This window comes from Centroberyx gerrardi, chromosome 19, assembly GCF_048128805.1.
Source record: "Centroberyx gerrardi isolate f3 chromosome 19, fCenGer3.hap1.cur.20231027, whole genome shotgun sequence".
Classification (NCBI taxonomy): domain Eukaryota; kingdom Metazoa; phylum Chordata; class Actinopteri; order Beryciformes; family Berycidae; genus Centroberyx; species Centroberyx gerrardi.
Genome location: NC_136015.1, coordinates 10,300,122 through 10,324,317, shown reverse-complemented (window position 1 = coordinate 10,324,317; position 24,196 = coordinate 10,300,122). Strand labels below are relative to the sequence as shown.

Below are 24,196 nucleotides of genomic sequence, written 5' to 3'. Positions count from 1 at the left end.
GTACCATATCATGAAAAAGGGGTTAGAAGGAACAAATATATAGAAAATCCATTCTTTCATTCGCATTCTTTTACTGCGACTTTTATCGATTAAGCGATTAGTTGGCTGCTATTGTTCTATTGTGTAATTGTGTCTCGCACTCGCAGATCGATATTTGTATCTGTGATTGAACAAAGATAAGCGTATGACGAGAAAACAGCTTAGACAATGTGATGATGAGAGTTTGTGAAACAAAGAAAGAAGTTTAAAAGTAGAACAGATAGGTTTTTGGAAAATAGAGAAATAAATAGAGAATAGAGAAATTCGTAGAGAATTAAATAAATAAAAAGTTCTGTCACTGATTTGCGGCAACAGTGTGTCTCCATACTGTGAAACACCCCCATTTGCGCTTTGATCACAGTTGTTGTTGATGAGAGTGATTGATGTCTCCTACCATTGCGCGCCGTGGAGAGATGATCATTGAATCCAGCGGCATAATAATGGCAATGCTGACAGGGAGTCTCACTCTCTCACGGTCGTCCCTGGCTATTACCTGAATTGCACCTGCGGGCATCATCTTCTCTTGTCATTTCCACACGCAACATAGGCTCCAGACGCACGGGTGCGCGCATCACATGCACTCTGCAGTGGATAGGGATCGTACTGTGCTTAGTTTACCGGACAGCTCCCTGTTCCTTTATGGTTCAGCGGCTTTAATGGGCGCACCTCACACGTTTGGACGACTTGCACCTTCTCTTCCGTAACTTTGATGGGGACTTCGACATCAAGGAGGGAAAATGCCTGTGATGAAGGGATTATTAGCGCCGCAGAACACGTTTCTGGACACTATAGCCACACGGTTTGACGGCACTCGTAAGTTTTTTTTAATGGTTATTTTTAAACCTCGTCATCTTTTTGATTTTTTTTTGTTTAAATGCATCTGTAATGAGCTTAGACAAAGCAAATTGTGTTTTCTGGCGCACCTTGAGTAGCCTATAGGTTAATAGCCTGACTATCTGCAAAAATCAAATTGTTAAACTCAAGGGATTCTAACGGCTTCCAGTGTGTCATGAAACATGTAGACACAGTTTTGTACACTTGTAGTTGTTCCAAATTTCTGTGTTTGTTGTTCATGGTGCGCACGGCCTTTTAATTACAGGAAGACCTCAGGGCGCCACCTATCACACGCCAGTCTGTTTGCGAGATATAGAGTTTAACTTCAGGGCAAAACAAAATTGTTTCACATCTCAAGAGGAGACACAGTTACAGAAAGCCACAGCGCTCCCTCAGTAGCCTGTTAGCGCAATTAAGTTGCTGAGGCTTCAGCACCGCGGACAGCGACAGAGGGTTAAATAGGCGCCCACACAGGCTCCCAGCGACACAGCAGACGTTTGGACAACTTGTTCACAAGTTACAGCCGCAATTCCTGTGACACGCATTTGTACTGATTGCACCTGAATAAATGCAGGTTTTGTGAGTCGTTCACACATCATATCTGAGCGAAGTCAACATTTATTATCTCTGCTCCTTGGCCGACAAGTCCCGCGGTGAGTGCGATATTCCTCCCGCCGCTCTGAAAGCAGCAGTCGCATCTATCAAAATTAATTGGTCGGCGGCAGCATTACAGCAGGTCTTTCCCCGGGCTGAGGCACACACGGGCATTTTTTAAACGACAACTTTTGTCTGAACTCTCTCGCCTGTCTTGAGCAGTTCTTTTTTATAATGAGCAACTTCTGTTGCAGAGACTCTTTGAAATCAGCTATGTTTTTACAGTTGACTTTTGCTCCATGTTTAGTCCAACTGAGTTAGTCTACTCCCATTCCCTATCTCTCTTTCAGCCCAGCTGGAAACTTGTATCTGCAGACTGTTTTTGCATAAGCTCACTGAACTCATTTAAAAGCAAAATCAGGCCAAAATCAACTTCAGGATATCAACAATTACATCTTAGCCCCTTTTGTTGTTTTGTTTTGTTATATTTGCAATGTGGACATGCTTGGTGTTAGAAACTTCAGCTATGATAAAAATGTCCAGTCTTTTGCTCTTTGACTAACAATTATAGTGTATCACAAACAGCATTTTTGTAGTCATATTGTCCTAAAATTTACAAGATTTCTTGCCATTTTTAAACACGCCTAGTCCATCCATTATTTTGATTGATTTTGTTTCAGACTGAGCCGATACCTGCCACTTTTGGTGTAGCTAACCTTCCTTATCTTAGGCCTAATGGTAATAATGCTAGCCTGCAGCCCCCCCCCCCCAGTGCCCCCCTCTCTGGGACAATCTACATCTGCTCTAGTTTGGTTGAACCACTTGATAAATGACTCAGAGCGTCACCATACTAACAATAGATGCATCTTTATTTCAGTCCCCACAAACAAATCCTCTGCACGTTGAGCATGGCTGTATGCTCAGGTAGACTATATGGCAGCAGACACTCGCTTGCTTGGACAGGAGCTCTGTACTAATAGCCTCATAGGGGAATTAGAGTGGTACTACTGTACCTGGCCCAAATGGTTTGCCAAGCCCCGGTGAATGAACCGCTGTCCTTGAGCTGCAAGGTAGCGGAAATTAACAGAGGGTTTGAACCGCAAGATGGGGCAGACTGGAGGCAGCGAAGCTTGACGGGACAAATTGGGTCTGATGGCCTGGCCAGGAGCAAATAGAAGGGAAGGCCTGGGATCACTGCTAGATGATCCCCTTTGACATCATCCAAAGCCCAGACAGACGGGTCAGACCTGCAAACGGGTCATGATAGGAATGGGGAAAATAAATTCGAGGAGGCCTCAAGTTGATCATGCATGCGCTCAGAGCAAGGTTTCACATTTATTAGTAGCCTTTTAAAAGGGATTCTTAGACTTTTTCAACCCCTGCACTCGAGGGAGATATTTTTGCCTCGCATGCTAAGACGCAGGCTTGTTTAAATATATTTGATGTGGTGACCCATGGGGCGGCCTAGTGGTTACAGAGACTGTCCTGTAACCGGAAAGTCTCAGGTTTAATCCCAGAAACAGCTGTGTGTCCTGTCAAAGTGTCCTTCAGCAAGACACTGAGCCCCTGCCTGCTCACTCTTAACTCTGTAACTCGCTCTGTATGAGTGTTTCAGTTAAATTCTTAAAACATAAATCACCTGCCAAAATTACCCCATATTATATAGCCCCATAGTTTAAGAAACCAACAGCTATGCAATGGTCATTTGTCTCATTTGGAGGGTGAGGAGGAGAGTACACATCTGTTCTACACAATCCTCCAGCATCACATGACTTTGGCTAAGTTGCTGTTCATTTTAAACTAATTGGTAGCCCACTTTATGACATTCTGAAGGGTAACATCAAATTGGGAGGAACAGTGTTGATGTTCTACCATGTGTGCGTTGTAGAATGACAGACACAAACACCTCCTGATCACCGTGTTGAGTTCAGTGTGTCCCTGTTTGCCTGTACTGTATCCAAAATAACAGAATCTGTCTGCAGCAGTGTAGGTCTGCACTGTGACGGCTGCGAGAGAGTGCTGTGACACCCTCTGTCACCACTACTCCAGCGTGACATCCAGGAGACTAGTCTTATCACCTGTCCATCACTGGAGCTGGATTTGGTGCTGCGCTGCTCGTTAAAATCGTGTATTATCACTTATCCCACAGAGTTCATTCCCAGAATACTATATATCCATTTTCAGAAGACAAAAACCCCATTATCATTCAATTTCAATGTGTTATCATTTGTCACCCCCTGACTAAAGTTACCTACTATCCTTTAAGAAGGACAATAATTTGTTTTCATTTTGTGCGACCAATCATTTTACAAGAGTAGATCACTTTTTTAAATGGTGGATATCTAATTTTGGAATGAAACTCTTCATTTCCTCTATAATTGGCAGCGACATTACATGCAAATGATCATGTGGATGAAGTGCCATCTAAATGCAGCCATAGCAAGTTGTTATGTAATACCTATGGACTGAAGTCATTACTGTAATCACTTCACCGGTGCGGACTATTTGCTGACTTGACGTTCTGTCAACGTGTGATGCGGTTCATCGGGGAGATAGAGACAATGTCGCTCTGTCCGGCTGCCAAATGAAGCAGATTGTTTGGCCGTTCAGTCGCAGCAGAGGGCTGTGTGAAGCCTCCCGGAGTGTGCTGTGTGCTCCCCATTCTCCACCATTCTTTGAGATTGCTATTTTCTCGCTCTCAGCACACACTAGTACCACCTCCACTAGGCAGGTAATTACTGTCACACTCACTGACGCCAAGACCTGGAACAGCTGTGTGTGTTGGGTTGGTACAGGGCGACGGTGATAATGTCTAAGTGTGTATGCGTGTGAACGAGAGAGAGGGAGCCTGTGTGTGTGTGTGTGTGTGTGTAAAAGAGAGAGATGAAGAGAGAGAGGAGGAAGTGAGTTAGAGCAACAGAGAGAGGAAAGTATGCAGTACTTTCAGCACTCTGCTAGTTTGTGCCACAGAGCTTTGTGCGTGTGTGTGTGTGTGTGCAGTCGTGCGCATATATCTTAGTTTGAGAGTTTATTAGAATCTGTAAGTGTGCTTGTGTGTGTGTGTGTGTGTGTGTGTGTGTTTGTATATATGCGTCTTATGCCATCTGTGCATATCTGTTTGTTGGTGTGCAGGTATGCTCATATGCATTTGGGTGTGTGCATGTGTGTGTGCGTGTATGTGTGTGTGTGTGTATGCACGCACACGCCCATGTGCTCAGCTACCCCTCTCTTTGAACATAAGGGGAGTAAAGCGGTGGTTTCCCCTCCGCTGATTAACTTTCTTTAAATGCAGTACCTCTAATTAAGCTGTTGAAAAGTGGCTGGGGGATCCCAAGCCGTGATTACCACTTGCTGCCAAACGAATGCTTAAAAACTCACCGGGGTTTCACACACACAATAGAAGAAGCCGTCAATGGCAGATCCCAGAGTCTCGGTGAGGAGAGGAGACAGAGTGTATACGGATGCTAACCCTATATGGCTCCATCTCACCGACAACCTTCTGACCTCCAGGAAGACCTAGGGAGCTAATTACTGAGTTTGAAACCCACAGAAACAACTGCTGTCGCACATACGTTTTCCAATGAGGGCCTTTAAAGTAGAGATAACCTGGATTTACCTGCCTGGATTCACCTGAATTATGTCATACAGTTTCCTTTAATAGCGCTTTAGTGGACGTTCGCCTTACTATCTCATCATGCTTACCTGTGGAAAGGCAGGTCTGGTGTTGTCCTCTGCCAGAGAATGATGGTGAAAGAAGTAATGAGTGCAGTTATGAGACTGTGAGGGTGTAATCAATCATCATTGACTGTAGTGCTGCAGGCAGCTCGCTCAGTGGCAGTGGACTGGCATTGCTGCTCCATTTTCTCCAATGCCCACTTAATATTGGGACTGTCTCCTTTTAGGACAAAAATAAACAAAAAGGATGGTGCTGTGGTGGAGCTCAGTGCACAGATCATGTAGAACATAAATGATGTTCCTTTCATGAAATATGATCTGTATGTAAACTATATATAGAAAGAAATAATAGGTTCTTCGAGAAAGCATGTTTTGACAGGGTGTTATACATAGTTTTGCTCCCTACAACAGCCAATGTGTGTCCATCAGCACCCATGTGTCCTGTCCAAAAAAGTTATGTGAAAACCCATATGCATTCAAAGCACAGGTGCTTTTTGGACATGTTGGTTTTAATATGTGAACATGCAAAATATCCCATTTCTTGAATTGTCTCTTTGCATGTGAATTTAAGTTTTTGAACTGCAATTTCCGACGTGTCCTTTAGCAAGACACTGAACCCCTACCTACTCACTCCTACTCCTACTCACTCATTGTAACCTGAGGTAGACAGGGGGATCAGCTAAGTGTTGAAAATGGAAATTAGTGTTTTTGAATTAACAGCAAACCAGTATTCACTGGCTTTAACAAGCCCTCTCTGCAAAGTTGGGATTGGTTGAAAGAGCGTTTAGTTAAAGGGACAGAGCGCCGTCATCGCTGTGGACTCAGCATGCAGTCGCTGGCCTCCCTCTAAGGTCACCAGGCTTGATTATTACTGTGCACTTAAAGGGGGTGAGTCCCTCGTCTGTTCCAGCCAACTTCAGGGACTTCCTGATGAGAGCGTCTCCCGTCTCCCGTCTCTCCGTCCCCGTCCCCGTTGCCGTGGACATTCTGCCTCGTTAACGAGCCTAATTAGTGAGATTCCTCTCCTAATCACCGTCTCTAATGGACTGTCCAAAACGATCGACAAACGGGATTTCACCGGCGGAAGTCTGGGCCAAGTCGGACATTTTTAGACTCAATTAATTGTTCAAATGGGGAAAGGGGACTGGGAGGGGAGGGGGGGGGGGGTGGTGGTGTGAGAGAGAGAGAGAGAGAGAGAGAGGGGGGGGGGGGGGGGGGGGGCTATGAAAGAAATTTAGAGAAAGCAGAGAGGGAAATAGACAAATGGAGGGTGAAAAAAGATATTGACCGAGAGAGAGAGAGAGAGAGAGAGAGAGAGAGAGAGAAAGAGAGAATGGGAAGGGAGGGAGGCAGGCTCGCAAATTACAGGAATGTAATGACTGGTGTAATGTTTCTGTTGGTGAGAGCCTGGGGGACTGTATGATAAAGAGCCGCACAAGTGATTAAGGCGGTGGATTTGTCTAATGATTTTCTCTCTTCAATTATATGGTTTGAGTGGATTACTATTCCACTTGAGCTCTTTTGTGTGATTTGTGGACGTGTTTTCGATTACATGGATGTGTGGGTGTCTTTGCACATGCATATATGTGTATCTATGTGTGCACATGCTTATGCGTGTGTGTGTGTGTGTGTGTGTTCTTTCACCACCGTTTTCACCACAAAATACAACTGATTGATTAGCAATTTGTTGATACAGCAACTCACCACTTCCATGAATATCGGAGTCACTTGACTGTGTGGCACTAATCGCATAATCCCAAGTGTTGACTGTGACGATACTGTATCCACTGCTAAGACAAACCATAGAGTTGTAACCTTGGTTGCCATGGTGTGTGTCAGTGGTAACCATGGTTACCGGGGAGTGACTTTGTTCAGTAGACAGACACAGCGCTTCTGCGACTTCTCTGTATGAATTCTTGCAGAGAGGTGAGGAGGTCTTTCTAAAAACTCCTGTTCTCTTTTCCATCCATCTCTCCACTTCCTCGCCCATTTTCGCCGCACCCCATCTCCATCTCCCCTCTCTCGTCACTCCGCCTCTCGCAGCTTTATCTCACTTACTTCAACTTTCTCCCTCTCTCTCTCTCTCTCTCTATCAGCCTCGCTCATTCCTCCGCCCTCATCCGTCCGTCTCGGTATATTTCTCACCTTCCCCTTCTCTTCCCCTTCACCTGTCCGACCGTCCCCCTTCATCTCTCACTTTCTCACCTGCCTCTCCATCCATCTCCCGCTGTCCCCGCTGTGCCTCTCTGTCAGTTTCACCTTCCCTCTCTCTCTCTCTCTTTCCATTTCTCCCTGGCTTTCCCCGTGCTCGCTTGCCCATCGCATTGATTGTCGTTCCCTAAATAGCTCAGGGGTTGCAGTTGGTGGCGGCGAGGGGCTGTCGAGGAAATCCATATGGAGTCTTTGTGAGTGTGTGTGTGTGTATTATAAAACCTCAAATCTGGGGCAAAGCAGTGTGTGGACGAAATACCCCCCTCCACACACACACACACACACACACACACACACACACACACACCTCGTTCCCCTCAGCTCCCTTCTCCCACCTCCATATCTCATTTGTTTAAGGAGGGTGTAGTGAGGGAGTGCACCTGATGTTGCAGTTTGAGCTGCCACAGATTTCCCTCTGACCCACCTACAGTAGTTACTGTAGCACTGACCTGCTGAGAAAGTAGATCCTTGGCTTCGGGGAAACACACACACAAACCGCTCCTGGCCTTAAAACTCTCCTCATCCCCAAAAGGGATACAAGCGGAGAGGAAGATATGATTTGATGATATGATTACATTTAAGTTTCATTTATTAATAGGCCGCTCTTGACTGATGCTTGACAAATCGTTCTCTCGCCGACAATTACGCAGCGCTCCGGTCGACTGCGATTACATAAGAAGAAGGTTCCCTCTCTCCTTCTCTTGCTGTTTTTCTTCTTCTTTCTCTCCGTCTCTTTTCCCCCCTCGCACCCTCCCTCCATCATTTACCCCTCTCTCCTTGCCCTCGTTCCTCCCCTCCCTCCTTCTCTCTCTCTGTCTTTCCTCCTCCCCTCTCTCCCCTCTATCCCTGTGGGGTTTCTCCAGCAGCTGTCAGGCAGTAGTGTGAGCACAAGGGGAGATGATCTATGGGCTTCTACACAGGAGCAATTAGCCAAAAGAGATTCAGAGGAGAGAGCGAGAGAGATAGGGAGATAGAGAAAAGGGGAGGGGTGGGGTGGGGGGGTGATGACGAGTATGAGAGGTGGAGAGACAGGAAGAGACAGGGCGAAGAAAGAGAAACAAGACTAGAGAGAAGTAGGGAAGAGAGCTAAGGAGCGGCGGAGAAACAGCGAGGCGGCATATGGAAAGGATTCAGAGAGGAATGGAGACTTTTCTTTCTGTTCCTTTAGCGGAGGTTCAGGGCACAGAGGAGGGAAAGAGGTAAAGACAGACGGATGACGCTCTCCTAGAGGTTATGGGGAAGAAAAGTTTGCAAAGAGTGAAGGAAATAAATAGATCGGGGAACAGAGGGATGGATTGGTGGGATTCCAAGGGTTGAGAGGAGACGAAGAGTAATTAGGCGGAGAGATCCAAAACGGTAGGAGGGATATAAAGAACAGCTGGGAGGGAGGAGGGAGGGGGGCGAGGAGGATTGGGAGGGGCGTGAAGGCTGATAGAGGAAGCGAGCAAGGGAAGGAGGGATTGAGGAAGGGAAGGAGGAAGGCAGCAAGGGAAGGAGGGAGGGAGGAAAGGAGGAACAGAGGGAGGGAGGCAGGGAAAGCAGGACAGAAGAAGGGAGGAAGAGAAGGAGGTGTAGAGGGAAGGAGGGAAGGAAGGAAGGAAGGAAGCAAGGAAGGATCTTGGGAAAAAGGACAGGAATGATAAAGGTGACGGCATTCCCCTTCTTTGTCAATCAGTGACAAATAGCACCTCCTTGTGCCAATCCGAGCATCTGAGATATCATTTGTCACAAACAAACAAATGAACAAACAAGCAAATAAAGACCCATCCACACTCCTCCCCCCTTGCTGAAATCTTTCAAAAACAAGAGGAGGGAGTGGAAAAAAGGGGTTGGATAGAATTGCTATGAATACACACACAAGTGGCAAGTGATAGAAGGATGGGAGTGTACCTTGTCTTATTTTAACTTTTCTTCCCTTTGCTTTATGATTATTCAAACCTGTCTGCAACCCTCCCTGCCCCAAATCAGTCTAGTGCTTGGATCCAATCTGTCCTGTTACAGAGTAAGGAGCTTCCAGATGGGGGACTATGTATTCTTCTTGTGTGTGTGTGTGTGTGTGCGTGCAGTCTGCTGAAATTTGATAAGCAGTCCAAGCTGCACCACAAATCAGGGTTACCTCACATCCCCTCGCCTCCCCTCCTCACACAAACACACACACACACACACACACACACACACACACACACATAATATATATCGATTCAACCCAGCCGAAGTAATCCACTGTCAAATATACTGTGTATTGTACTGTAAACATTAGTTTTCTGTCGGGCCCGCTCAGCACCAGCCTCTCCTGCCACTAGACAGGCTGCAGGCCCTCGCCTCGGGTCCTCGGGTCCCTGGGAGGCCAGCGGTCCTGTCGCTCCGTCTCTGCTTACCCGGAGCCTGGAGGGGCCCCGCGTCTGACAGCCGGTCCCAACGCTCCGACCCGCTCTGACCATCTGTCTGGGCCACGCACAGTAATACTGCTGACAACACATTCTCTGGGTTCTTTCATTTTTTTGTGTCTTTTATGAGCGAGTGCAGCTCACTGTCATTGTGGTTTTATTCGTTTATGGTGACTGTTTTTGGTGGGGGAGGTGGCGGCTGCAGGTTTTTACTCTCCACTACTGCATCATCTGAGGGTATCTGCACTTCCGTCCCGTCAAGCCGCTCAAAACCGAAGCCTCTGACTCGAATCTCGAATTCTCAGCGAGTGCCAGCGAGCGTGGCGATGCGATTGTGGCTCGGTGAATGGGATTATGAAAAGGAGCGTGTCGCTAATTCCTCTTGAGGGACACATACAAGGGTTTTGTTCTGAGCGGCTGTATTCCCAGTTCAAATCTGCGGCGGTTTCCTCTGACAAAGCCTGACATACAACATAAAACAATTAAACATCGGTGGCTGGTGGAAAAAGGAATTATCGATGCAGAAAATTGATTTTTGTAATGAAATGTAATTGAAACAAGTCATTTTGTGGGGTGTCTCAAGCAATGATTATACTCCGGCTCTTGTCGCTTTGTGCGTTTGTGTTTGTTAGCGTGTGATTGAGGGTGTGTGTGTGCGTGCGTGTGCCTGTGTGTGTGTGTGTGTGTGTGTGGGTGGGGACTTGGAGGATGTTATGTAATTTAGGTGTTGTGCTGAGCAGCAGGTTTGACTCCTTATCAAATTACAGCTGTCCACACACACACACACACACACAATACAGATTTTACCAAGCCAAAGTAGTCCACTGTCGGATGTACTGTGTGTTGTACTGTAAACATTAGCTTTCTATCAGCACAGCTCAGCACCATCCTCCCCCTCTGTAAGCTGGCACTGTGTGTATGCGTGGGTGTGTGTGTGTGTGGGGGTGGTTGTTTGTGTGTGTGTTTGTGCGGTTGTGGGTGTGTGTTTGTGTGTTAATAGATGGATCCAGGTGTAAACAGCTGGTCCACTTCAACAGGGTACTCATTTAGAAGTAGACACAAATAGGCCAATTAATTGTGATAGACTTCAGTGCTAATGCGATTCTTTTCTCACTGTCATCACTCTCTTACTCCAGCACATTCCACATTGATCTCACTCTTCACTTCACGCTTTACCAAACTTTCTCCTTAACACGTAACCTCTCCTTACTGTAACTCTCGCAGTGGAGGCACCGTGAATTCAGTGTCACTTTCTTTGATACAGACAGTGAGTAATGTTTTTCAAAGGAAGGCAGTTTAACTTGCAGATAAAACCACCATTTATGGAGGCAAATGACCTTCGTGCTGCAGCCCACACAGGCCTTCATCAGCTGAGGATCCCATCAGCCGCGGTGTCCTTCTGCTGAAAGGTCATTTCTTAGCCCTGATGGCAAACAAGCGCCGATTCAGTGTAACAAGCAGGGAGGCGCTCCTTGAGCTGTTGAATTTGTTTACATTCTTATTATCTGAAGGTGTATAAAGCAGTTGGCGGTAGCCCAGAGGTTACAGAAGTGGGCTAGTGACCAGAAGGTACAGCTTTCCCTGCTAGCTGGGTGAAAATCTGGGTGAGGAATGTGAATGAGAAACACTCTTTCCTCCTTCAACAGCTACCACTGAAGTGCCCTTGAGCAAGGTACTTCACCACAATTGCTCCAATAGAGCTGCTCAGTGGCAAAATGTGCTCAACCAATCACTGGATAAAGACATTTTTAAAAAACATAACTTCCCTTAGTAATCTTAATCTATGGCATTTATACTGTGCTTTGCCAGATGAGTGACATGCCATAGAGCAACGGTTCTCAAAATGGGGTCCGGGGACCTTCAGGGGTCCTTGAAGGAGTTCCAGGGGGTCCCCGGAAAAATGAGGAATAATTTAATATCCCTGTAGTTGAATTCACTAGAAATTATCCCAATCAGAGACTGACTATTCTAGTCAAAGGTTTCACTCTGACCACTTTCATCTCCTTGTGTACAGTGTGAACAGCCTTGCAATTCAATACTAAATCAACAAAAATCTTCCCATGTGAGTCCCTGGGGCAAAATCCTATCAAATGGGTCATCCATGTCCCTAATGTGTTTCTATCTATGGATTCATGACATGAAAACATTTGAGAACTCCTGCCATAGAGAATAAAATCATCTCTACCTCTACTTCATTCTGTATGTTGATTCCTTTCCTCCTTATTTAGTTCAGTCAACTTATTGCCTTTGACTTTTTTTACTATGCCTCCTCCTCCTCCTGCAGACAGCAACTTCATCCTGGCCAATGCTCAGGTGTCCCAGGGCTTCCCCATCGTCTACTGCTCCGATGGCTTCTGCGAGCTCACAGGCTTCTCGCGGGCCGAGGTCATGCAGAAGAGCTGCGCCTGTAAGTTCCTGTACGGGCCCGAGACCAGCGACAGCATCATCCTCAGCATCGACGACGCGCTGGAGGAGCGCAAGGAGTTCAAGGACGAGATCATGTTCTACAAGAAGACGGGTGAGCTGCGGAAAGTCAACGGGATTCACAAAGTTCACAGAGTCTCAGTTGTTACCTCAGTTCCCTTAATTTTACTTCCTTGCTCTGCTTTGCGCTACTCTGTCCCTTTCTTTTGCTTTCCTTGGCTTTCCTTTCCTTTCCTTTCCTTTCCTTTCCTTCAATATCAATATGCCTAGTCACAATACCTTGACCACTTAGCAGTAAAGGGTTGGAGACAAGGAAAGTAGACAAGTACAGAAAGCCATTACAGTGCACAGCCAGAGTTTAAGAGTCATTACCATGTGGGTCTTTGCCTATGTATTTCTTTAAATGGATGGTGATTTTCTCTGTGGCTATTTCTGAAGAGGCCCCATTTAAATTGGCATAGATGGAGCCATGGATGGATGGAGCAACGGGTGGAAGGGATGAATGGATAGGTCTTTTCAGCGGCCCGCTCTCATTAAAAGGCGATTAAACAAAGCCATCAGTCAGGAACGTACCCCAATCATTATTTAACACTGAGACACATTAAACTTTCATAGCAGTCATCTCAGTGACTCTCTCACCCCGTCTCCTTCAACTCCACTGAGCCCAGCAGCGAGCTGCGGTGTGGTATAGTTTGGGTTGTGTCTCTGCTGATTAGCCAGCTGGCCAATGATCAAAACGGATTTGAAAATAATGAGCGCGTCTCACACACGCCCACACATAGATTTCCAGAAAACCATAACATGGACATCAATGGACATGTGCTTTCTGTGATGTGTGATTGTGCCATGCCTCCATGCATGGCAATGGCAGGGTTCACTTTACTCAGTTTCTCAGATTTACAAAAAATATGTTATGGTATTTGTTTTACTGCACTAAATACCATTCATGTTGTAGGACTTAAGTGTTGATTTTGTTTTTATTTTGTGAATTAAGTCTTGCAACAAATGCATCTATTTGTTAGTGAAATTCTCAGCTGTTGCTCTGTCACAAGTCATAGTTTCACTTGATATATCAATTGCTTTCTAATTTGTGCACAAGTCAAACAAGCACCAGGATAGTTTATGATATATTCTTCTGAAATGATTCGGTGCAGACAGATTGGTACAGACAGTGTGCAGGTTGTGTCAGATATTGTGCTCCTTTCCTATAATTCTTCACCCAAGTGCTGGTTCTGTAATGCAGATTTAACAAGAGCTTTGAACGGGTAATTATTGAAATAGAAAAAGCTTTTTTTTTTCTTCCACGGGAGACAGGAAACGTTTTAAATAGAATTCACAAGCGTTTATCCTCTCTGTCACAGCGTGCAGCGAGCTGTGGGCCGGTCTGACCAGGTTATGAAACACGGCTGGCTGGCTCAGCCCAGTTCAGAACGTCAGTGTAGACACAGCCGGGCTAAAACCTGGCCATCAGAAACGACACTTTTCTATCGCTGTCTCCTCCTTTTCTTCTCATTCTCCGCTGCTTTCTATCCTTTACTTTTCTCTCTCTCTGTCTGCCACACCTTTTTCCTCACTCTGCTCTCCCTTTTCTCCCACCTCTCCTTGCTCCTCTCTCAGTATTTCGAGATCATACAGTGTTCTGTCGGTTTCTCTGTCTGTCTGCCATGCCCGTCTCTCTCTCTCTCTCTCTCTCTCTTTCTCCCTCCCTCTGTCTTTTCATGCTGTCTCATCCCTTCCTCTCCGTCTGTCACAGCAGAGTCCTGAAAATAGACACCGCTGATTGACTCAGTTCATCCTCCGTCTGTCTGCCTGAGAAAAGAGAAAGCTGCGTGCTCGCAATCAGGAGCACTCTTTCTCTCACTGTGTGTTTGATGTTGTTGCCCTGTCTCGCAGGCATGCACATATGCACGCGCGCTCACACACACACACACACACACACACACACACACACACACACACACAGTGATTGAGTCATCACCAGGCAGATTTAGTGAGTGGGAGTGACGGGAGGGAACTCCGTGGGAATTCCCTCTTCATCAGCAATTCAACTCTGCTGAAGCTCATTCATACGCGCTCTACTCATTCAGCTGCTGAAATGAAGGGTGGAACATACTCTGTACATTAGAAACCTTCATCTTGACATAGTTTGCATGCTGCAAAACAATTAGAGACCCAGAGAGAGAGAAAGGGAAAGGGAGAAGAAATTAAGTTTGGGAGAGGTTGAAGAAAATTCCTCCTACCTTTGAAGAAATCATCAGATAATACGATTTTAACACTTAATCTGATCACTGGTGGGATAATTTGGCTGATTATTTTGACATTAAAACAAAAGAGGTACATTTGCTGACATTGACATCAGTTTTGAGTTATTTGGATAACAGAGACAGAGAAAAGATAGAATTATTTTCACATGCTTGCACAGGTATGTATGCCCAGGTATGATATGAAAGTGTAATAAAGCATGATAAATGGTAGAAGTGGTAAGTGGTATTGCCATTCCAGGTGCTTTTTTTAACCAAAAAATCTTATGACCACAACATAAGTCAATAAATCAAGAGCTTATCCAGCTGATAAAATAATGAGCACAAGCACACAAACACTGATGCAAGCACACACACACATACACACACATACTGACCTGGAGACCTTCTGAAAGGCAATCTATTTCTTTGTATACATTTACACCAGGAGATTTGGCCCGGGTTCATCTCTTGCTGTGCCTGGGGAATAGTGACTTGGTCTATTTAAAGGCTCCGCTCCTCCCAAGGGATTTCCTACTGTAGATACTAATAACACTCCTTCTGGGATTTCTGTTGAACTGTTGCCCCATGCATGCACACACACTCACACACACACACACACACACACACACACACACACACACACACACACACATTGTAAATCCATTCTGAGTAGAGTTAGCGTATAATCTAAATGTAGGAAACAGTACATTTATGTGATTTGTATATATAAATATGGGATTTTGTGGGCATGTGTCTGTGTGTGTGTCTGTGTGTGTGTGTGTGTGTGTGTGTGTGCTCCCTTCCAGCGGCATTGTTCTGGTGCCTGTTGGACATCGTGCCCATTAAGAACGAGAAGGGAGATGTGGTGCTCTTTCTGGCTTCCTTTAAGGACATCACCGACACTAAAGCCAAAGCCATCCACGAGGACAAGCGAGATGGTCAGTATATGCATGCATGTGTGTGTGTGCCTGTGTGTTGTTGTTGCTGAATGGATTGCTCACGGTTTACAGCTTTTTCTCTGTGTAACTGACCATAAAGAAAGAATGTGAGAAGGAAGGATTTTGTGCTAAATGAGGGAAATGGTGAAGTATGTTGACTTAACTACAACAAACCAGCAAAAGTGTCTCCAAAATCAACCCTCAATATACGTGGTAAAAAACAAAAGCTGTACCATTGCCATTTTGTTTAAGCTGGTTGTAGCTTCTGTAGCTCTGACAAAAGGCTAATAGGACAGATAGTGAGGACAGATTACCTTACCATTGTTTCATTCTTCCTTTAACTTAAGTGCTTAAAGTCACAATGAAACTGCATTTGAGGGCATCTTGCTTCCTTAATGTAATGTATTTTCTGTTGAAACAGGATTTTGGGGCAGGATCATTCAAAAGTGTCATCAGTTAGGGAGAAAAGGGCAGTTTTAGTTGATGGGAGGGGCGGAGGGGCGGAGGGGCGGGATTGTTCAAAAACCTGTGATGGTTTTATTGGTTGGAATTGTAATGTACGCCTCCTTGTGCACGATGAAGTCACCACTAAATAGATTTTCTGTTTTCCATGAAATGAAAGTAATGAGATTCATACCATACAAATTGATAGTTAGGATGGGCTAAAAAGGCAAAAAAAAAAGTCCTTTTTCATTTCAGTGTGACTTTAAGTTATTTTCACACCCACTCAAACAGCTGCTCAGTACTGTAGGTATCTGGTATTTGTGCTGAATAGATGGCTGACAGGTTTGTTTATGGTGATTCAGTTCAGTGATGTAGTTCTCAAAATGTACAGTAGACTTAGTCAGTATAGGGAGGCTGAAGCAGGATTGTGATATCAATTCATGATGACACAACTTCATAATATTCATGATCATAGTTCATTTATCTCATTAGAAATCTCATACTGATTGCAAGGGTTAAAGGAGCTGCAGCCCAACACTAGTGCTGTAGCACTGACTGTGTTTACTTGCAGGTAGAGAGTGTGTGAGTGCGGGGAACTGTGGAGTCATCAGCTTGTTTTCTCCTCCCTAATCTTTGTTAGAACTTCACCTCACGTCTGCCCCTCCAGAATTTTAATTATGTTCATTACTGTAAATACAGAGAACAACTAAAGGGAGACAAAGTAGCTAATTTTGCTCTCGAAATCAATTTCTTCAAAGGCTGCCTTTAAGGACATCGCCTAAGCTAAAACCAAAGGCAGCAAAGAAAGCAAGAGGGAAGGTCAGTGTGTTTGTGTGTGTGTGTTTGTGTGTGTATGTATGTGTGTGTGTGTCTGTCTGTGTGAAGTCAGCAGACTGACTGTTCTCATCTCACGTCTGCCCCTCCTGGATTTGCCTAATTACTCTCATTATTGTAAATAACGGAGAACAGGAAACAGAAAGCATTGTTATTTTTGCCCACATAATGAAGTGCTTTCCATAGCAAAGGAAAGGCTGATGCAGCGTGCTTTTAGACAGAGATGAACGCCTCGCCGTAATGGCTTTGGGTCTGACAAGCTCTTTTAAATGGGAGTATGCATGGTAATTCTCACAAACATTTGCATTTTGATGCCGTTTTCGGTGCGGAGGCACAAGGTGTGTCGGTGTGTGTTTGCGTGTTTGAGCCGGCGCAGCAGTGGCACAATGGGGCATTTCACTCCATGGAGGGGGAAGCCTTTCAAGGACGGACAGGCACACAGTGACACACACCTCAGATGCAACCCAGTTAGCTCTCTCTCTGCATGCACCCCACACTGACTGGACAATGTGCACAGAAGAGGGAAGCCCAGTTTTTGTCAGCAGCTCTTCTCCTCTCCTCTCCTCTCCTCTCCTCTCCTCTCCTCTCCTCTCCTCTCCTCTCCTCTCCTCTCCTCTCCTCTCTTCTCCTCTCCTCTCCTCTCCTCTCCCCTCCTCTCCTCTCAATCCATTGGTTTTAATCTATCTAATTACTCTGGCCTTTCTCTGTTCTGTCTTACTTACTCTGTCACAAATGTTCTCTTCTCTCTCTGCATAATCTGTTTCACCCCCCTCCTCTCTCTTTCTCTCTTGCTCTCCACTTCTTTTTAGGCTTTCTGTCCTTCCCCGTCTTTTTGCCAAACATTTCCTGATTTGTCTGTCCTTTCCTCCCCCCCCTCTCTCTCTCTCTCTCTCTCTCTTTCAGCTCTATTTCCAATTGTTTCCCTTCATCTACCCCAGCTGCTTTTATCTGTCCGTTCCCACCTCCTCAATTTGCCCTACCTATGCACCCCCCCCCCCCCCCCCCCACACACACACACACACACACACACACACACACACACGATCTCCCACCATGGCTATAAAAGCGAAGGGAAATTCATTAGATCTAAAAATAAGCGTGTCTCTGTCTCTGTGCTCCTGCCGTGTCGCGTCCCCCAAGGCTGCGCTGCGTTATGGATGGGCCCTGTCTGTTCGCCTCATCTGGGGTCCGTACGCACGCACACACACGCACGCCCATGCACGTACACGCACACATCCCACCAAACACACACACACACACACACACACTTTCCGAGGACACTCAGAAGCAGTTATCGCTTCTATTCTCTGGTCCTGTTATTGGCGTTATCCCCCCCGAGCCAATCTGGCTTTAGTCCTTTGCTGTGCGTTTGCAACAGTGAGAATGGGGCTCCGAACCCAGCAGCAATAAAGTGCCTTCTTCCATTACCCAGCTCCTCAATCTGAACACATCACTCCTGCGCTTTTTACTTTATCTACTGCACTGCACTGGGAAGAAACACACTCACACACACAAACCTACCTCAGCAGCAATCTACCATAACAAATACTTAACCACCTATCTGCCCCAGTCGCGACTTATCAAAGCCGAAAATTGTCCTGTTTTGCTGGAGATAGTGTTTACGCGGTAAGACATCATCAACCAATACGTACGGCTGAATAATATGAATCAAAACAGGTAACAAATGTTCTTTGACATTTACAAAAGCAAAATGACAATAAATACCCAGGTATTTTTTTTTTACTTCACTCAGAAATTGTGCAATTTACTGGGAAATGACAAAGTCTTGCTGTTACATATTCATTTTTTCCTTTCCAGGATAGAATATTAAGTATTTCATCAAGCATAATGACAGATTTAGTCATCAGGAGTTAACCTAGGGGGGTAAAGTATTGTAGGGGGAGGTTGCACAATAACTGCATGTGCGTGTGTGTGTGTGCGTGTGTGTGTGTGTGTGCGTGTTTTCAGAGCGCCGGCGGGGCAGGGTGAAGGCAGGCTCTCCATTCAGCTCAGCTCGCCTGCGGAGCAGCACCGTCCTCTACCACATCTCTGGTCACCTCCACAGCAGGGAGAAGAAGAGCAAGATTAAACTCAACAAGGTACCACCAGACACTACAGCCCGTCCCTGAGCGCAGAACAGGCAGAGTTAACATCATTATCGTTTAAAGACAACATGAAATGGCAGGTCTTCCATAACTCAACGTATTTCTGGTAAACAAAAACAAAAGAGAAGAACTCTTTCAAACGTGGGTGGGGGTGGACCATAGCAAACATGGAAAGTGACTGAGAAGAACTGGAGAGCGCTGGCCTCCTCTTGAGTTGGAGCAGGCAGAAGTGCAGGACGCCATGGCAGAATAGTTTGTCCCCAGTATTACCATTTGTGTCACTTTGAAAGTTGCAGGTTTTATACGACAGGGGATTGTTGAAATTATTTATATTATTGGCTGGAATTTCTATGTACACATTTTTTTTTTTTTAACATTTTTTGGCATTCCTTGTTGTATATGTTAGGGCATGGAAAATTAGCAAACAAGATGAAAAAGTAATTTTTCACTTGATTTTGTCCATCAAAATTAGACAAAATGAAGTGGAGAGGCTGAAGACTCTTGAACAATCTGGGTCTAGTGGCACCACAGGTGCTGTCTATCAAAGAGCACTTTACATGGGCAAGAATATGCTGTATGCTTTAGTAACTGATAAATGAATGTACATGCAAGTTTGTGTAGCATAGGTTTCATCCCAGCTGTTTGATAAAGCGGCATTCTGCTGTCTCTGAGGCCACGGCCACACTGATCCGTTGTGTCTGTCCGTCTCCGTTCATTTCAATTCATTTTCAATGAGAGCTGTCCGTTGTCTTGTCAGATTTCCGTCCGTTTTGACGGACAGAAAGTTCAACCCAGTTGGACTTTTTCTGGACGGACGGATTCATCACAGTCCGTTTAGCAAATATGAGACGTTCCTACTGTTTTTTTTTTAAATCGGCGAACACGTTGACGTTCCAAAACAAAACAGCCCAACGGACAGAAATGTATCCGTCAGTAATTCTGTCCGTTTTCTGATGGATCAGTGTGGCTAACGTTAGAGCAGAGTGTGTTACCATGGCGACGTAACAAACCTTGTTGTTTTTTAGTTTTTGTTAATACTTTGCAAAAGCTATCATACATTATTTAGCTAGGTTAGCTAGGTTATCAGTTCTACACTAGCAAAGATTTATTTTGGTTGAAAACAGCAAGATGGTAAGTATGAATTTCTAAGAAAAACATTTTCATGTTCTAACCCTTTCAAATGTTTAGTATAAGGACTGAGGACAGCAAAGGGAATAGTTATTTTTTATGATATCTCCATATTATCATGTCTAACGTTACTGCTAATACTGCTAGCACTCACCAGGAAACCTAAGTAGTTAATGCTAAACTGGAAGTGAGTTTTCTGTGCTTTTCCTTGAGCTTGAGTTAGCATTATTTGTTTGCTAGCACAGCGCAGTGGCTAACCATCTAAGCTAACAGAACAATTTGTGTAACGTTAGTCTTTGTGAATGGACTGCTAAACAATGAACATGTGTGAAAGGTTAGTGATTGCTTACTGATGAGATACTTCCAGGGCTGATACTTCACCTTTCAGATACCAATGTGTTCAACTTTGCAAACTTAACATTTGTTATTAGTACAGAATTAAAATGTGTTGTTCTTATTTAACCATGCCCAAAACCTTACTGTGACCGTAACAACATGGTTTTAGTCTCCTAACCTTAACAAAACTTGTAGTTGCCTAAACTTAACCCCAACTATAACCCTATAACCTTAGCTGAAGTTGTTTTAGTTGCCTAAATGTAGACTTTAGCTAACCGTTTTACATTACAAATAGGTGAAAATTGTCAGTCTAATTCATGCTATTGTCACATAATCCAATTCGTGGTGCAGTAAAATTCGCATACTGTTTCAGAGTGATTTTATGTGACTGTGTTTTACAGTTAGTCTACTACACAAACAATAACACTGACTTTGAGACAGCAATATTTATCTCTCTCTAAACCAAGCCAAAGCCAAGTGCAAAGGTCAGCTAGTGTTACTATGCGTCTTGGTCAGAAAACAAAGCATGGGTACTGTAACAAACCAAGAAGCTTATTTTCGTGGCTCTTGTTGTATTTTTTAAATCAGGCAGAGCAAATTGTTGCATCAGGTGTTTGATTGACATTTTAATTTGTTTATTTCCTAGTAACTTATGTAGACCATTAACTGTTGACACAACTTCCATGCTTTCCGCCATATTATTCTGATGACATGCCCTCAAAATATTGTGGGCAACTCAGGTATCATGGAAAATTAATAGTCTAGAAGCTAGTAACAGTCTGGCGTTCCCATTCATAATTACTATTTTATTGGGTCTTGACATTTAAAAAAAATATTTTGCTGTTTATAAAACAATAAATAGTCATTAAATGACTAAAATGATTACATTTCATAATTCTATCTGTAATCAATGAATAAATTAGGTTACTGATTTTATAAATTGATTTGCAAAAGTCAGTCCACAACTTCTGTCCTGTTTTCTCATCCTTTCCCATCCAGAATGTGTTTGGGGACCCCCCTGCTCTGCCGGAGTACAAGGTAGCAGACGCCAAGAAGTCCAAGTTCATCTTGCTTCACTACAGCACGTTCAAGGCCGGCTGGGACTGGCTGATTCTGCTGGCTACATTTTATGTTGCTGTGACAGTGCCCTACAATGTGTGTTTCATCGGCGATGATGACCTGACCCGCAGCACTACTGTCAGTGATATCGCCGTGGAGATACTGTTTATCATAGGTTGGTTGCACAGTTGCAGGAGGGGGGACTGTATTGTGGGACTGAACATGTATATAGATATTAACAGGGTTAAGGCTTGCAGCATGACAAATTAAATTGTCATACTGTGTGTGTTTTGGGGTTGGAGGGGTGTCTTGTAGGTGCGCAGTGTGAATTGTCAAGCCTTAACCCTAACATTTACATAAACCCATCTTCTAACTCTGGTTGTCTGTCTATCTTTCTCTTCATCTACCAGACATTGTATTCAATTTTCGCACCACTTACGTCAGCAAGTCGGGCCAGGTGATCTTTGACGCTCGGCTGATCTGCATCCACTACCTGACCACGTGGTTCATCATCGACCTGGTGGCCGCATTGCCCTTTGACCTGCTCTATGCCTTCAAAGTCAGCGTGGTGAGTAGCTATCAGCAAGTTGCTTAACCCAGTGGGTTCAATATAGAACTTAATCGATGAGCTAAGTCTGCGCAAAAAAGGAATAGAAAGACAGAAAGAAAGAAAGAAAGAACATATGCAACTGTTTGTGCTATAGAATGTGTCTTTGAATATGACTGTAAAATGCAGTGTCTCATATTTGATGGATTGGCCAATACAGGAGATCCAATATGTAATCCTGTCAACACAGCGGGGCAGCGTGCAGCGCAGCACCTCCAACACATTTGACATTTCATAAGAATGGATCGCATGGATTGTTTGCAGCGCCGCTCAAGCGCCTCTTTGATTCTCTGTGTATTGATTTCATATACTGTACAAGGGCTGAGGAAACAATCAAAGTGGTATCATTAGAACCTTTTTCTGTTCTGCTAAAGTCAAATACATGGTCCCCTTAAGAATAGTTGCATGAGGGAAGAAACAGAGATCTAGAGCAATTAGGTAGACCTCCCTGTCTTGTCCCCGGCTGAATGATATTACCCAACGGAAGCGCTGCACTGTTGGGAGGTTTTGATTGGTTGCTCAACGTTTTTAGATTTTGCTTCTCTGGCCTCTAATTGGGAGAAAGAGATTGTCTGACTGTGCTTTGCGCTGCTGTTTACTTTGGGTCAACCAATGTAACTCAAATCAAATGGGTCCATTATACTGGATGGATACACACAAACATCTAATCTAGCAATGCATGAATGAGAGTGCGCGTGCGCACATGCACACACACACACACACACACACACACACACACACACACACACACACGATCCTTGTATAGGTAGAACAACAGGAAATCAAACTGCTCCACTGGGGCTAATTTAAACCAGGCTGTGATAGATTATAGAAAGAGAAGAGAAATAAAGGACACAGGTGAAAAACGAGGCAAGATAGAAGATTGAAAAGAGTAACCAGAATTGTAGAGAAAGCTATGAAGGATGAAAAGAACGAGCGAAAGACTGAGAGAGAGGTGAGAGATAGGGAGACAGAGAGCAGGAGGGATGGCGAACTGGAAGAAAGAAAAAAAAAAGTCCTGTGAAAGAAAGTGTGAGCGAAAAAAGGAATAGATGGTGTGTGATACGGCGGAGGGGAGGGCTGGGTGTCGGCGCAGTGACAGGGCGCTCCAGGCGAAGGGGCCTGTTTGGTTCCAGACTCTATTAATGGAAATACCAAGCGCTCCCAGCGGATCGGGGGTTTGGGTGCACGGCCACTGGGCCACAAGTTCCCCCACCGCCGGGGGAGAGCAGGAATGGCCGGTAATTGCTGAGTGTTCAGCGCGATGTCCCCTCTAAGGACGAAGCATTCAGACTGACGTCCCCTTTGAGGACGCAAGCCATCTTTCACCAAAATGAGCCAAGGGGCCCCGGCAATATCCCCTGCCCGCCTCTCTCTTTCTCTCTTTCTCTTTGTTATATATTTCTGTCTGTATTTTTGCCTCGTTTTGCAGTCTGTAAAATGTTCCCACTTCCCAATATATCGCCCGACCATCTTTTCCTTTTCTTTTCTTTTCTTCCTCCCTACCCTCAAACTCGACCATGCTTTCCTTTTACTTTACACCTGTCTTACCGTTCCTGTTTCCTCCATTCATCCCCTCCGCTTCTCCACTTTCTTTTCCACTTCTATTCTTCACTTGATTCATTTTGGTTCTTTTTTGTTGCTCTTGTGTTTATTTGTTTCTTTTATTTGTTTTAAGGTGAGATGTAAGCCCCTTGGGTTTTCACCTGCAAATATTAGTAATTCCCTTCTTCCTGTTTTTTTCATCATTATCACTGTATTTTTTATCACTACACTTTTATGTTTTATAATATTATAAGTATAATATTAATAATAGTATATATAAGTAAAGTAAACTAAACTGGCTGACCTTTCCCCTATACTTAATACTGTACCCGTCAATTCCATCTATCATATTTTCAAGAGCTTGTTGCGTAAGATCATCTACCTAAAAAGGTCAGCAGTAAGATGATGATGAAAGCAGCAATCTCCGCTGGTGATAGCGGCATTACACCAGGGCCAAAGGCAGTTCATATTGTTATTAATACTTTACTGCTACAATGGTTATTAAGGCTCCTGTGAATATGTCTCTCGGGCCCAGAGGCCTAGTTGATATCTGGGTACCGCAGAGCACAGCGTGACTCGTGCTTATTGGTCTGATCCTACTGCATCGATAGAAAAAAAAGCCAAACACAGCACAAGCCAATCAGCTCTTGTGATTGGCTCGCAGGGCTAAAGGTGTGGCCGCGGGGCGAGAGATAATGAACACCTCTGCACACACGCGCGGTCTCATGTGTACACATACTGCCTTAAAAGCCGAAGGAAAGCCAGGTAGCAAAATGTAAATTTCACACCTGAT

The 24,196-nt window shown here is 44.7% G+C and overlaps 1 protein-coding gene across 1 annotated transcript in view; it reads left to right on the top strand.

Annotated features, from left to right (window-relative positions):
- Window positions 1-776: 776 nt before the first annotated feature.
- kcnh8 (potassium voltage-gated channel, subfamily H (eag-related), member 8) overlaps window positions 777-24,196 on the top strand; it is a 46,100-nt gene continuing 22,680 nt past the window's right edge. The window contains exons 1-6 of the mRNA XM_071919291.2: window positions 777-852; window positions 12,025-12,258; window positions 15,214-15,345; window positions 18,592-18,722; window positions 21,192-21,426; window positions 21,662-21,819. Of these exons, the coding sequence (XP_071775392.2) occupies window positions 777-852; window positions 12,025-12,258; window positions 15,214-15,345; window positions 18,592-18,722; window positions 21,192-21,426; window positions 21,662-21,819 (966 nt within the window). The remainder of the gene's footprint in view (window positions 853-12,024; window positions 12,259-15,213; window positions 15,346-18,591; window positions 18,723-21,191; window positions 21,427-21,661; window positions 21,820-24,196) is intronic.